The 15,629-nt window shown below is 37.1% G+C and overlaps 1 protein-coding gene across 1 annotated transcript; it reads right to left on the bottom strand.

The window, feature by feature from the left end:
• Nucleotides 1-5,794: 5,794 nt before the first annotated feature.
• Nucleotides 5,795-15,033, bottom strand: LOC131003784 (endoglucanase 6-like). The gene is made up of 9 exons (XM_057930336.1): nucleotides 14,516-15,033; nucleotides 14,216-14,428; nucleotides 13,702-13,902; nucleotides 12,114-12,203; nucleotides 7,913-8,077; nucleotides 7,289-7,573; nucleotides 6,850-7,198; nucleotides 6,684-6,758; nucleotides 5,795-6,591 (listed from the first exon to the last, which is right to left on the bottom strand). The coding sequence occupies exons 1-9, from the start codon at nucleotides 14,726-14,728 to the stop codon at nucleotides 6,293-6,295; spliced, it is 1,890 nt and encodes a 629-aa protein (XP_057786319.1). The 5' UTR covers nucleotides 14,729-15,033; the 3' UTR covers nucleotides 5,795-6,292.
• Nucleotides 15,034-15,629: the final 596 nt, after the last annotated feature.

Genomic DNA, 15,629 nt, shown 5'->3' on the forward strand with positions numbered 1-15,629 from the left:
GAAGGGTTTTCTGACTCTGAGAGTCTTAGCACGGGTTGTGTTAAGCAAGGGAAATCCGACGCGAGTGAAGCGTGGGTACTGGAGAAGGGTTTTCTTTAGTGTACGGTTGTGTGCACCCGGCAAGCACACGGTTCGGTTTGCAGTGCACCTGTTAAGCTCTTGCGGAGTAGATTGTTGGTCTGATCAACCAACCGTGGATGTAGGAAAGGGTTTTTCTGAACCACGTAAAAGTCTCTGTGTTGTTTACAGCTTTCAGTTTTACATTCTTACTTGTATTATTTCAATTGATAAAACTGAACACTGACTAACTGCAAAGAGAAACCATAACCAAGAACTTACTCCACCGAGGCTATTTCGAAACTAAGTTTAATTTCCGCTGCGTATGATATCAGTCTGACTGATCTATCTTCTGATAGTCAGGAAGAGTGTTATCATCTCTGTTTTAGCAAACTCGACTGAAGCCCTTACTTGCATCAGTTAAGTTCCAGCAACTTAACTGATGATAACTCTTTACTGAAGAGCTTTCAGTATCAGTCGTCAACCCTGTTTGGTCAAAACTGATTTCAGTAAAACAGGCGTCTTTGTTTGCATGCAAAGTTTCATTTTGATCTCTGACTGAGATCCCTCTGATTGAGGATTGATTGAAAAATAGCCCATAGGTGTATTCCCCCCCTCCCCATACACCTATTCGAGACCCTCAGTACCTAACATGTATTCTATACTCTACTCTTCTAAACTCTTTTGTGCAATGCATATCAGACCCTTTTTTTTTCATTTGACTTATATTTTGAATTTGAATATCAGTTACTACTTAATTATAGTGGATTTTCGTTACTATGTTTCTTTAGCATGTCTTTCTTTTCTTCTTTTTTTGATAAATTAACAGTACTAAATAATGAAATTTAGCAGGTCTTGTTATTGAGTAATGCATGTCAAATAATGCTTGGTTTTAGTGTGAAATATTTTGTTTTGATCAACAGAGTCATATGCGAGCCACTATTGTGTGTTTGGTGAGTGATATTTGAAAAATTAAGAAGCTATGCTCCAAAATATCGCTTCTGAATCCAGAAGAAGCAATATCTGAGGTGAGGCAAAGACGTTACATAATATGGGGATTGCGTCCAGAATACATATCGTACATCACATCGATATAAGGATGAAATCAACAACCATCTTTGGAGGAGTTCGAAAATCTCTTATCCTCGCAGGAGACATTGGCGGAGCAAATGGCTAGTATCACCATCAAAGAAGGAGAAGGAGCGCCTTATTCACTCATAACAAGAAGAATTTCTCACCAAAAGAGAAGAGAAATGAGCAGCAGCATGCCTTCCAAAGCAAATGAGCAGCACCTTCCGGAAGCAACAAAAAGACCTTCAAATGTTATCGATGTGGCAGAATGGGGCACACGAAGAAATTCTGCCGCACCAAGTTAAATTAAAGTAACTTGGTTGAACACGAGATTCAGAATAATCGAGACAACGAGGAAGAAAATCGGTCGAGCTGCTTTGTTGCAGAGAAGAAAACCTTCAATGCATTAGCTTCTATAAATTTCTCTGATGATTGGATAGTGGATTCAGCCTGTGGTCATCATGTGACAGGAGATAACACTAAACTTCTCGATTTCCATCAGCACAATGGTAATGAAGCCATTGTTACAGCAGATGACACAGTTCATCCTGTGAAAAATGAAGGAGTTGTTGTCATCAACGGGCAAGGCGATAAATCCATCACACTAAATAGTGTGTTTCATGTTCCCGGAGTGAAGAAAAATCTCTCATTGGTTGCAAATGTGGTGGACTCTGGAACCTATGTCTTATTTGGACCACAAAATCAAGGAGCTCAAGGCTGATGTCGTCCACACCGGTAAGAGAATCAAAGATTTATTTATTTTATCAACTTCGTCTTCATATATAAATAAGATGAACATAAATGAAAATGCACAACTTTGGCATGCTAGACTTGGTCATCTTAATTTTAATAAGTTGAAAGTGATGGTGCAAAAAAATTTGGTTGATGGATTGCCAAACTTAACTCATTTTGGTAATGAACATGTTTGTGAAGGCTGCCAATATGGGAAAGCTCATCGTCTTCCGTTTGAGAGGTTCGTCTCTAGATTTAAATCCCCTTTGGAACTCGTTCATACTGATTTAATGGGTCCAACAGCCACTCATTCTTATTTCGGGTTTAGTTACATGTTACTCTTCATTGACAATTTCTCAAGATTTTCTTGGATTTATTTTGTTAAACATAAATCTTAAGTTCTCTAGATTTCTTGAGTTTGAAGAAATGGTGGAAGGAGAATTAGGTGCAAAAATTCAGCGGCTTCGCTCGGATAATGGGGGAGAATTCACATCAACCGAATTCTTATCTTTTTGTCGCAAGCATGGCATCAAAAGGGAACTTTCATGTACCGAAACCCCACAACAAAATGGAGTCGCCGAAAGAAAGATTTGACACCTAGCAGAGACTTGCAAAAGCTGGTTTCACTCCAAAAATTTGCCAAGAGCTCTATGGGCAGAAGCAATGAAGTGTGCTGCTTACATCATCAACGAAGTACCGCTGAGCCCAATTAATATGCACTCACCATATGAATTACTTTTTGGCAAGAAGCCCGATGTGAAGCATTTTAAGGTCTTCGGATCAATTTGCTATGTTCATGTGCCGAAGTCGCAGCGTACTAAGTTGGATTCCAAGGCTAGAAAGTGCATTTTCATGGGATACGATGAAAGGAAAAAGGGGTGGAAATGCATGGATCCGAACTCAAAGAAATTTGTCATCTCTAGGGATGTCGTCTTTGATGAAATATCTAACTTTTATGGGCGTGGTCTGGCTGAAAATATTTAGCCAAATTCAGTCATTTTGGAGCAGCTACCCGTGGAACATGGCACCTCAACATCAACGCAAAGCTCTCCAAGTTCGTCTAGAAAACAAAGTGAAATAGGGAGCTCAAACTCTAATGAAAATGTTGAAGAGCAAGAAGAAAACCCACCAAGAGAGCTCCAAAACCAAAGACCACGCAAAAACATTGTAAAACCATCCCACTTCCGAGATGAAAATTATGTGAGTACATATTCTTGTTATTATGCAGGACCAATTGATGATGAAGAGCCAACCTGCCTTAAAGAAGCTCAAGGTGTCAAAGAATGGGTGATTGCAATAGATGAGGAGATGAAGGCCTTACTGAAAAATCAAACGTGGACCCTTATCCCCGCACCTGAAGAAGTGCAGATCATCTCGTGTAAATGGGTGTATAAAATCGAACGAAAGGCAGATGGTTCGGTAGAAATGTATAAGGCGAGGCTGGTTGCTCGAGGATTCTCATAAAAGTACGGAGAAGATTATGAAGAAACGTTCAGCCCTCTGGCCAAGATGCCATCAGTGAGAACCATCATAGCATTAGCAGCAAGCTGCGGCTGGAAACTATGGCAGCTCGATGTTAAGAATGCTTTTTTGTATGGCGAGCTTGAAAATGATATCTATATGGAGCAGCCTCTCGGGTACGTTTCTTCATCACAACCTAACTATGTTTGCAAGTTAAAGAAATTCATTTACAGTCTAAAGCAAGCTCCACGAGCTTGGTACGGGAAGATTGCTGTACTTGCAATTTTGTAGATAGTTTGCCTCAAATTCTGATCAAAGTTTGTTTATCAAGAAAGAAGAGAACCTGCATATTGTTGCACTTTTGTATGTGGATGATATGGTTGTAACAAGAAATGATGAAACTGAAGTTGCAAAATTACGAGAGCAATTGCAGATACGCTTTGACATGAAAAATCTGGGAGAATTAAATCATTTTCTCGAATTGGAGGTGTAGAACTTGCAGCAATGGATTTTTGTCAGTCAAGAAAGTTACGCACAGAAGATGATTGGCAAATTTCTTTCAAATTGCAGCAAGAAAAGTTCGACTCCGCTTGATGCGAGTCTAAAGTTACGAAAAGGCAAAGGTTCTTTCTTAGAAGATCCTCGGCCATATCGTGCTTTAGTTGGAAGTCTTATTATTTAACTATTACGAGGCCGGATATATTTTTAGATGTAGGTCTTGTGAGCATGTATATGCAATCACTAAGGAAACCACACCTTCAGACGACCAAGAGAATCCTGAAGTATATTAACAATAACGCGGATCTTGGGCTGTTATATGAAAAAAGTACAGATATGTCATTGTTTGGTCTACATCAGGTTATGTTTTCTGAGGAGGAGATTTGGATTATCGAAGGTCTACATCAGGTTATGTTTTCTTTTGTGGTCCTACATGGTGCAGCAAGAATCAAGATTCAGTTTCACTCTCAACTACAGAAGCTAAATATAAGGCATCTTCTCTAGCAGCTCAAGAACGTGTTTGGTTGCAAAGGCTCTTTAGTAATGTTTACACTTAGATTTTTAAACTCACGGCCCTATATGGAGACAATCAGAGTGCTATGAAGCTTGCTTCGAATCCCGTTTTTCACGCAAGAACAAAGCACATTGAGCTCGAGCATCACTTCATACGTGAAAAGGTTCTTGACGGCGTAATATCTGCACTTGAGGTCAGGAGCATCGATAATGTTGCAGATATATTTACGAAATCTGATGCAACCCAAGGTTCGTTGTTGAAGAAGCAAGAGTTGGTGAAGAAGCTATTTGGAGATGGTGGAGTTGGTGCGTTGGATAACCCATGTTTATGTTTGATTTTGATTTATTTGCATTTGGGCCGAAGTTGGAAGACTTTATTTATTTTATTTTCAGCTTTGTTATTTTAGAGCCCAATAGTTTAGCTTATGGATTATTTTCGAAAATTAGGGAATAAGGGCCTTGTTTGGCTGATTAGAGTTTTATTTAATTTGTTTCCTTATTAGACTAGGTTTAGTTTTTTTCCTATATATAGGGCTTTTAGGGTGTGGCCGAAATTGAACATTATTTTATCAAAAACTGTGAGTTTTATTATCTCTTAAGAGTTTTTGAATTCTTCTTGAAATTCCAAGTCGAATTCATCTATCGGCGTAACGACGAGTCGACCAACCTCGTCGGGTGTCATTCATCGTCCCCGAGTTGCTGCGTCAACATCACGTTGGGATATAGGGAATTCATTCGCCTATATAATTTCGTGGGTTAGATACAAAAGTTTTGGATTCCATTCATCTATCGTTCGTTATCAAGTCTTCCGCTTGAGTGTTTGATTGATTGATCGGCAATGATCATATCAAAATCACTTTCGAAAGGGCCATTCTAGAAGTTGAGAGCTAAACTCAGACTGACGTTCAAAAAATCGCTTTAAGAGGGAGTGTTGAGATTAAAGTTGCTTTTTTGAACCAGCAACTTTTAATTAATGCAGCTGTTTCTTTGTCTAGTCTCTTAGTTTTTCCCAACCCTCATTAATCTGTCTTTGCAGTCTAGAATTCTCTTTTAAGTTGTACTCTAGATCCTTCCATTATTAATTTAAATACCTCTATGTATGCTGTCAAGAGGGCACCAGAAAACAGAGCTCTCCATTTTAATTTTGAATACTACTCTCCATATTTTTCCTCTTTCCATTATCTTTGAAGCTCTCTTTTTATTACTTCATTTTGGTTTAGATCTTGGGCTAGTGAATACGCTTCAATGTATTATATTTCACACCTTTGCGCCTTTATTTTTATCCTCCTTCTCTGTATGTTTGTACCTTGGTTTATTAGCAAATCTTGCTGAATGTTAACCCTGTTGCTTGATCATGGGGGTTGCTAGGAATCGCATCCAATATTGACACATTACATCTCGAGATTTGGAATAGCTAGAGTGTAGGGGAAAATACTTTATCCTAGAAAACAACAAAAAAAGATGAACAAAACCAATAAATTAGCTTGGCAGATTGAAAATACATAATCTTTGTGCAAACTATATTGATATAGAAGACAGACAAGAAATGTTGTAAAGTTTACAACATCAAACACAAAAGACAAACGCAATGGGAAATCAAGCCTGCTATGAAGTAACAAATAACCAAAAAGGGATTTTAACTTGTTCTTTGAGAAGTCATCTTGACTCCTCATCTCACTCACTCAATCTATCCTGTGACTGGTGAAGAGGAGAAGAAAGAGGATGAGCACTTGTTTGAAATTCGTCTCTTCACTCCTTTCTTCATCCATTTCTCAAACCTTATTTACCCTATAACTTCATCTTCAACTCCTATCTCAATCAACAGCCGAAACTCAAACTTCAAAATAAACTTTAAAAACGGAAGAAGACCTCGAGGAGGATCGTGTCGTGTATAGCTGCACAATTCTTGATCACGACCCGATAAAAAACCAGAGTGAAGTGTCATGATGTGCTTGCTTTCTTAAACAAGAGTATAGCTTGATACTGAGACCACTGCTTGGGAAGCCGAGTGGATATACACAAACTCGATGCTTTTGCCAGCAGCCAGAGTGTTCACCCAAGACGGGAACGAGTAAGAATCACCGGACTTTGTGAGACCCCATACAGGGCCATAGAGCTTGGAAATGTAGAGCTTCAAATTCTTCAAGTTCTTGGAAGACTTGTTGGTGACAGTTGTGGAGTATCTGTAGTAAGTTTTTCCCTTGGCAACCCATGAAGCCGTAACCTTCTGAGTAACGGCAATCAAACTGGTAGACGAAACTGTCCAAATAGAAGCACAAATGTCAAATTTTCAATCCAAGTAACACGAATTATTCTCTAGCATTGCAGCAAAAAATGAGCAGAACAGCTACCTGGAGCGGGTTTCACCACAGGCTTCGTGGCTGGAATCGGATGAGCAGCAATTGGCTTAAGAGCAGGAAGCTCCACTGATACAAGAAATGCAAGCAAAATTCAGCAATCAACAAACCATCAAAATCAAAGGAACTATGATTTAGTGTTTGAACTAGCTAGACTAACCAGGAAGGAGTTGGTTGTAGCCGCTGTGACCGGCATGAAGCCTGGCCAGAATGCCGAGGAGTGGAGCATTGTTGTAAGTTGCAGGCTCGGTTTGCTCATAGTTGTCTCTCTGATCAGCAAAATTGTCATAAGCATCAGGGCCTCCAACAATGGCGCCAGTGAGAAGATTGGGATCGCTCCCCTTCCTGCTAAACCAGGTGGCGTACCCTCCCCTGCAGGTAACGAATGTAGGATCCACCTTGTACGACACAATAGATGAAGCCCTGTGGTGCACTTGTCTCGGGTAGTTGTTACCATATCCAACCATGTAGCTTGTGGCTCGTGGGTTGTCACCGAGAATGTAGTCCACCTACATTATTGAAGCACAGACAGACGAGTCTTTATATATCTTGGACTATGTGGGCAAGAAGCTGTTGATCTAGAATTGTGCTATCTTTACCTGAGATTGAGCAAAGGAGAGAAGCTGAGAAGGCGAGACGTTGCCACTTGCACACCTAAGGGACTTGCCAGCAGATGTTAGGTAATCGGAGTAGACAGTCATGAGAAATGAAGCACTCGTCACAAACTGCATATTGTTCCATCTCTGCCTGAAAATGAGCCCTCCCGGAGTCCTTTGAGCATTGCGGTTGCCCTTGCCCAAACACGAACACATGAAGAACTCCGCCTTCTCTTGGTACTTCTCAAACACAGGAGTGTATCTCCCACCTTTCCCTGCCATTAAGAACTGCACAAAGAAATCGAAAGAAAAAACTCCCAACTTAGCAACTTGCAAAACTGTCGAGTAAGACATGATCCCTATCCTATAACTATTTCATTTGCCATAACCATTGTCGTGCATAGCACAGAGGGAAAACTAGCAGTAATAAAAATGAAGTCTTGGCCTTAGGGGGCCAACTTTTCTACCACCAATAACCTTTTATGTGTCAAATCCCACACGGTTACTACTTACTAGCACTTACTACATTAGGAAATAAATAGAATCCTTGAATTTAAAGTGTGTGAAACATTGAAGTCCAAGAACTTGACATCAATTGAAATTGGGAGCTAGCATTGTATGTTGTACCTTGGCAACAAGGGCTTGTACACCAGCGTACTTAACATCCCAGCCGAATTCAGTCATGGCCCACCCAGTTCCGCCGAGGGCATCACCGTTCTTCCCAAGGTAATTCAAGTAGTACGCATTGTTTGTTGCCTTGTACATCCATGCAGCTCCCCACAACAATTCATCCTAAAAAAAGTGAGCAAAACTAAATTATTTAGGAAAATGATCATTATATGATAATGCATATGTAAAAATTATTCATCTATATATCTATAAAAGCAAAATAAAGTCTATCCTACGTGGCGTCGTATAATCACTCTATTCTAATTTTTCTCAATTCTCATTCATTATTACTTTTTCTAAATTTTTAATCAACAAATTTCTATATATCGAATTTCGAACCTATCATCAACAAACAAATTTCTATATCTAATTTCGATATATAATAGTAATAGAATTTGATATAATTTCGAGATCACCACAAATTCTAAACCAATCAATATCTAATAATTAATATATTATTTTTTATCATCAACAAACAAATTTCTATAATTCAATTTACCAATTCGATATATAATAGTAATAGAATTTGATATAATTTCGAGATCACCACAAATTCTAAACCAATCAATATCTAATAATTAATATATTATTTTTTATCATCAACAAACAAATTTCTATAATTCAATTTACCAAATAAATTTTTGACGTAAAAAATATTCTGCTTAAGAAATTATAATAATGAATTAGTTCTCAACAATTTTTTGACGCAAAAAATATTATGCTTAAGAAATTATAATAATTAATTAGTTCTCAACAAATTTATTGGATTACAAAATGTGGACTCTACTTAAGTTCGAATCTCATCATTAATTATCTTATATAGATCACATCCATCACCCAAAAAATATAAACAGTATATGTTTATAGTTATATGTTTATAGTTTTAATTTATATATTATATTGTTCTAATGACTTTTATTAAATAGATTTACAGTTGACGGATGACCAATTATAAAATCTAGCATTGGCTTAAATTGAGAAGTTGCTTATAGCTAATTCCACCAGTTTAGTCAATTTTCCTGGCATGCCGTTACCAAACGAAACTGTCATATCTAATTCAGAAAATCTACTGATATTAGAAGAAATGTCTTACAACATAGAAGAAATAAAAGAAGAGCATGCTAAGCTATATCCCTCTTTGACAGATGAACAAAGAATGGTTTATGAAACAATAATGACGGCGGTTGATAAAGGCGAGGGAGGATTTTTCTTTCTATATGGATATGATGGTACGGGAAAGACATATATTTGAAAAACCTTATGCTCGGCCATACGTGGGAGGGGCGATATAGTACTTCCAGTAGCTTCGAGTGGTATAGCATCGTTACTGTTGCCTAGGGGCAGGACTGCACACTCTAGATTCGGTATACCATTGGATTGCCACGAAAACTCCACATGCAGCAAGATAAACCCAGATAACGATTTAACTGGACTACTCGAGAAAACAAAGCTTATTATTTGGGATGAGGCACCAATGACGCACAGATACTGTTTTGAAGCGCTTGATAGAAGCCTAAGGGATATTATGAGATCTTCCGATAGGTCTGGAAAACCTTTTGGAGGTTGTTTTAGGAGGCGACTTTCGACAGATACTTCCAGTGATCCCTAAAGGAAGTCTGCATGACATCGTGCATGCCTATATAAGTTCATCTCAACTTTGGAATTCGTGTCAAGTTCTCAAGTTAACTAAGAATATGAGATTACAAGTATTTTAATCTTAATCTCAATATATAATTTAATAAAATTATATTACCATGCATAATTTATTAATATTATTTTAATTCAAATATAAAAATCATAAAATATAAAAATTACTAATTGTATGTATCTATGTATTTATGTTAATGATTTTATCTTGCATTGTTTATTTCTCACCTTTTCTAATTTATTTAACAAGACGACACAATAAGGTTAAATGGCTGATCTTGATTGATTTTGTGAACATTTAAATGTAATTATGTATAGTTAGGAAATTTTCATGAAAAGTCTATAATACTTTTTTGAGTCAAGAATAATTTTTTCAATTTATTTATATTGCCTTTTTCAATTAGATGAAAGTGTTTTTGCATGAAAATTGAGAAACAAGGCATTTATAGGGAAGGCAATAAGGCTGATAAAAATAATGGATAGTTTTGTGATAATTCGAATAAGAGAGAATTTTTCAAAGTTTAAACACATGGCTAATTTAATATATCGTGATTGGATTAAAATGGTGGTTTATAATAGGAGTAGTGTTAACAATAAATGAGTAAACATTTGATAAAAGTACATTTTTATTTCAGGCAAATGCTTCTGGTTCGGATGCAGAAGAAATCAAAGAATTTGCAGAGTGGATACTTAAAATAGGTGACGGTACATCCGGACATAGTCTTGGTGATGGAGAATCTGTTGTGGCATTATCAAAAGATATCCTTATACGCGACGCAACAAATCCTATTGCAGCTATAGTGGAAAACACATACAATGACGTCATGAATAATGCATTTGATCCATAAATGTTAAAGAATAGAGCTATCTTGGCCCCCACCAATGAAATGGTTGATACGATCAATGATTACGTCATGTCTCTAATGTCTACCAAGGAAAGGGTTTACCTAAGTTCAGACAGTATTTGCAAAGAAGATGAACAAGTGGACCTCGATGAACAAGTATTCTCGGTTGAATATCTCAACACAATCAAGTGTTCAGGATTGCCGAGTCATGAAATTAAATTGAAAGAAGGATGCATAATAATAATGCTTCTCAGAAATATTGATCCTTCTAATGAGCTTTGCAATGACACTAGGCTGATAGTAACTCAACTTGGGAAACGCGTAATTGAAGGCAAACTCATTTCAGGAAAAAATGCGGGCAAGAAGTTTCTCATAGCTAGAATGATTATAAGTCCATCAGATTTCGCTAAATTTCCAATCCGGTTTCAGATAAGACAATTCCCTGTGAGTGTTTGTTTTGCTATGACAATAAATAAAAGTCAGGGACAATCTCTTTTAAATGTAGGATTATACCTAACGAAATCAGTTTTTAGTCATGGACAACTCTACGTGGCAATATCAAGAGTCACTAGAAAAAGAGATCTAAAGATTTTAGTATGTGATGAGAGTGGTCATACGCATGACACAACAACTAACGTTGTGTATGATGAAATTTTCGATAGATTATGAGGTAATTGCAAATTTAATATTTTATTCAATCTTTAAAAATTTAAGTCATTAACGATATTATTTTTCTTATATTTTGCTAGGCTGATTTGATATGTGTGTGCGGCTTCTGTTTGGAGGGAAGAAAGGTGCAATAAATCCCATCATATATGTTCATACCACATTTATATTTGCTCTGTGGTTCTTTTAATTTTTTTTTTTATTGTTCATAGGTAAAATATGTTATATGAGGATGGATATATTTCATCTTTTACTCTATCATGTTGTATTAGTTAATTTGTTTCGGCTAGGGACTTGGGAGTTTTCTTTCTTCTTTTTTTTTTGGTGGGGGGAGGGGGATAGAAGTTGACTTTTAGGAATCGAAAAATTCTAAAATCATCATAATCGGATTGGATTGGTGGAAGTGTCTAAGAAATAGTTTCTTACAATTAGCTTTACAATTTGCTTCTGAGTTGAGAGGATTGTTTGACTAAATAAATATTAGTAAAAATGTATTTAGATAATATCTTTTACTTTAAAATAAATTTATTTAATGCTATATTTTAGTGAAAAAAATTCATCAAATAGAAAATGTATTGACTAATTACAAATATTTATATGTTTTAATATATTTCCGTCGATTTTCGACGGGTTACCAACTAGTTTTATAAAAATATATAGGCAAAACCCAATTTTAAGAGAAGGGCCAAAATAGCCTTCGAAAGAGACGGTATTTACGTGAAATCAGTGGCACTATGCTCGAAATATATTTTGTTGGCCGACCATGCAAATTCGGTCACGTCTAAGGACCTTTTGTTCCTTTATTTAAAATTATTTTACATGTTTTTATAAAAATACAAAATTTACAACTTTCCACATACTAATTTAACAAAATGGTTATTACTGATTTTCACCCAAAATATTAAAATTAAATGGGACTATTTTAGACTGAGAATGTAGTATTAATTTTCGCCCAAAACATTACTGCTAGAAATATAATCGAGAGAGGTAGAATCACGTACCGCGTATCCACTGACAGATCGGTAGTACTTCTGCGCGATTGTGATGCTACTGTCATATTTGCCCCTGTATTTGTCCGCGAAATCGAAGAGCTGAAATCAAACGAAGGGAAGCGAGTTAGTTATCCCAATTCAGATCTGCGAGGGGTATTTTCGACATAGTGTGAGAGGTGATTGTCTGTGTGTGGGCACAGCGGCCACCGACAGGTGTGTCACGTGACATGCCCGATCTTTGGTGTGATAGACGGCTGAGATTTAATATAGGTGTGGAACAATGCCCGTGATATGCGGTAGGAACCCGACCCCACCACGAGTCCATTTTATGCGCCGAAATATTTACCGAGCCCCATTAAATGGGGCTTCTATATTAGAGCACTCCCAGCAGATCACCTAAATGCATCACTAACTCTAAATTTAGGCTAAAATAATTGAAAATGAGATAAAAAATGCATCCAACAGATCCCCTAAATTGGATGGGGCCCACAAAAAAATTACACCTACCTAAATTCAATCTTAAATTTACACTCACCCTAAATTTATTTTAAGCTTATAATTAGTAGGGTCCACACATAATTATTATTTTTATGTAGAAAATAGGAGATCTGGTGTATGTATTTACAAAATCGAGATCCTAAAATTAAATAGGGAAACTTTAGGGAGGAATATAGGAGCATAATTTTGGGATTTCTGCTGGGAGTGCTCTTAGAAGGAATTCACAACATTTAAAACTACTCCCTAAATAAAAGTTTGGAAGGTTTGGGATTGATTTATTTTATTTCACACACAACTTGAAACACACCACAAACACAAAACAATTAATCAATACTCCATTCATCCTATTGAAATAGTCTATTTTTATTTTTCATATATATTTAAAAATATGTTTTATTATTCTTTAAAAATATAATTTATATACAATTATTCTATTTCATCCTTATTTATTCTCCACGTATTACTTTAATTGTTGAATAAAATCATCTTAATAAAAGAAAATTTAAAGACAATTCAAATTAAAAAAACAAACTGTATTTTGAAATATTAATAAAAAGGTAATTTCGTGAGGAATGGATTATAATTTTTAAACAACAGCATGAAATCCTTAGCCATCTCAATAATGACAAAATTGGAGCGTGAGATTATTCTAAAAGGCTCTCTCCCTCTCATAGATTATCAGCATATTAAAATATGATATGCCAAAAAGAAAACTGCTCAATTTTATTTATCTCCTATTTGAAGTCATCAATAATTAAGAAAAGCAACCATGTTGTCATTTATATAAACGTCGATTTAGTTCCATTCAATTTAAAATATTTTTTTTTATATTTTATGGCTATTTAAGAGGGCTATACTTGCTACAGTGCACCGACACCAACCAGCCTGACAAAAAAGCTGAGCTAAACGTAACTGCCTAATAACTGCGGCCGTTTCACTAACGTGCGCACACCCAACCGCTAGCTAAAGTGCGCAGAGAGTGTGACCCCACAGACCATCACTCACTGAGCAAGGGGTAGTTACACTGCAGCTCAATCGGTGCCTCTGGCTACGCAACAAATCATAAATGCGAGGCCGAAAAAGGGGAAAATCAGCTCACCTGGTACGCATGTTTGAGCAGCTCCGCCGAGTATGCGGAGTTGTAGCGGCGGAACACCATCGAAGCGGCGGCCATCGCGGCGGCGGTCTCTCCGGCGAGGTCCGATCCCGGGCGGCTCGGGTCGATTCTGTAAGCAGCTCGCGACGTCGTCATGTCTTCCGGCCTCTGCCAGCAGTAGTGGTCGGTGTTTCCATCTCCCACCTAAAAAATTAAGAACACATAAATTTCTAAATATATTGAAGAAAATTAAACAAAACATCAGATTAAGTATTTGAATGATAAAATAAGTTTAAAGTTAATGAATTATTTAAAATGACTAGATTTTAATGGTATTTAATTTAATGAATATGCTTTTTTGTGGCGAAAACGAAATTGTCTCGGTCAATTGAAAACAACATTTGGCAACAGTCCACTGAGAAAGAACTGTGTGATTGCAAACAAATTTTGAGACATGGAGTAGTTCTTAATTTGAATTAGCTGCTGCTCATTCTAGAGAGAGAGAGAGAGAGGGTACCTCGCCATAGAGGACATCAGGTTGGGGGTGGGCTTTGATGAGGTAATCAGTGCCCCACTTAACAGCATCAATGGCGTGCCCTAGCTCACCACTGGCAGCCATTTGCTTCCCGTATTCAAGGATGCTCCACGACATCATAGTAATGGTGAACGCCATCGGCAGCCCGAATTTCACGTTGTCTCCTGCATCGTAGTATCCTCCAACCAAATCCACCTGCGATAAAAATCCCCATGCAAAAAAATTACCCCCAATTCGCAAAAGGATTTAGAACAAAAAAAATGAAGAAGAGGAAAAGCATACCCCGCTAGTTTTTCCATCATTTAGGCCGGAATTACCCCTCCACCGCACTCTTTGGTTGCCGGGCAAGTAACCAGATCTCTGCGCCTCGAAGAAGAGAATGCTCTTGCTTAGAGCGTCGCCGTAGTTGTGGCCGGCCAATGCCAGCGGCGCCAGAAAACCAACCAGCAAAAACAGGGGAGCCATTGAAAAACAGAGCCCCACAGATTTCTCCATTGGAAAATCTTCTGTTTTCACTTTCTTCAAATCACGAGTTAGAAAAAATATAAAATATCTTAGAAATGGTAGTGGAAATTCAAGCTAAAGTTACAGATCTGTTTTCTGCTCAATGTGGCTTGTTTATCAACAATGGCTATGTTTTCTGATTGTAAACTCACACTGAGCAGAATGTGGGTGGAAGGAGGAGGAAGAGAGAGAAAATGAGGAGTGAGAGGAGTGGGAGAATTGGCAGAGATGAAGGCAGTATATATGGAGGAGGGAAGGAGGTGCCAACACTACAGGGAAAGGGCACAGATTATTAAATGATAATTTCTTTTATTTTCCCCTTTTGTATCTACCATTAATTCTATTCATTTTATTTATTATAATTTGGAAGAAAACAATAAAAATTGTTGGTATATTATTTATGAAAATGGGCAGAGGCATGTGCTTTTGTTCTGCGCTTTTGCTAGGAAGGGACGGCTTGTAGTTATGTGCATTCAGAAATTGAGGTGGCAAGAAATTTATACAATTATTGTAACTAATTATGCTAATTATGATTTAAATAAGGTTTGAAATTTACTATAGTTATTTTGGATGGGAGTTGGGACAATTTTCTTGCAAAATTACCAAATGCAGTAAGATTAGGGGTAATCAGGAAAGGTTCTCTCAGAGGGCATGTCTCTTTTTCTTTTCTTTCTTTTTTTCAAAATTGAAATATATTGAGGGTACTACACCCACACACAAGAAAAGAAAATGTTAACAATCAGAAAAATTGAAACTATAATTTAGATGAAAATACAATCTCTCCGGCGAGGCGGCGACAATACTAATCGTTCAAGGACTAGCAAAACGAGCATGGAAAATGTACGTACAATCATTCTAAAAATTAATCTTCGCACATTTCACAATTTTAGTA

Source organism: Salvia miltiorrhiza, unplaced genomic scaffold (assembly GCF_028751815.1).
Source record: "Salvia miltiorrhiza cultivar Shanhuang (shh) unplaced genomic scaffold, IMPLAD_Smil_shh original_scaffold_269, whole genome shotgun sequence".
Taxonomy (NCBI): Eukaryota; Viridiplantae; Streptophyta; class Magnoliopsida; order Lamiales; family Lamiaceae; genus Salvia; species Salvia miltiorrhiza.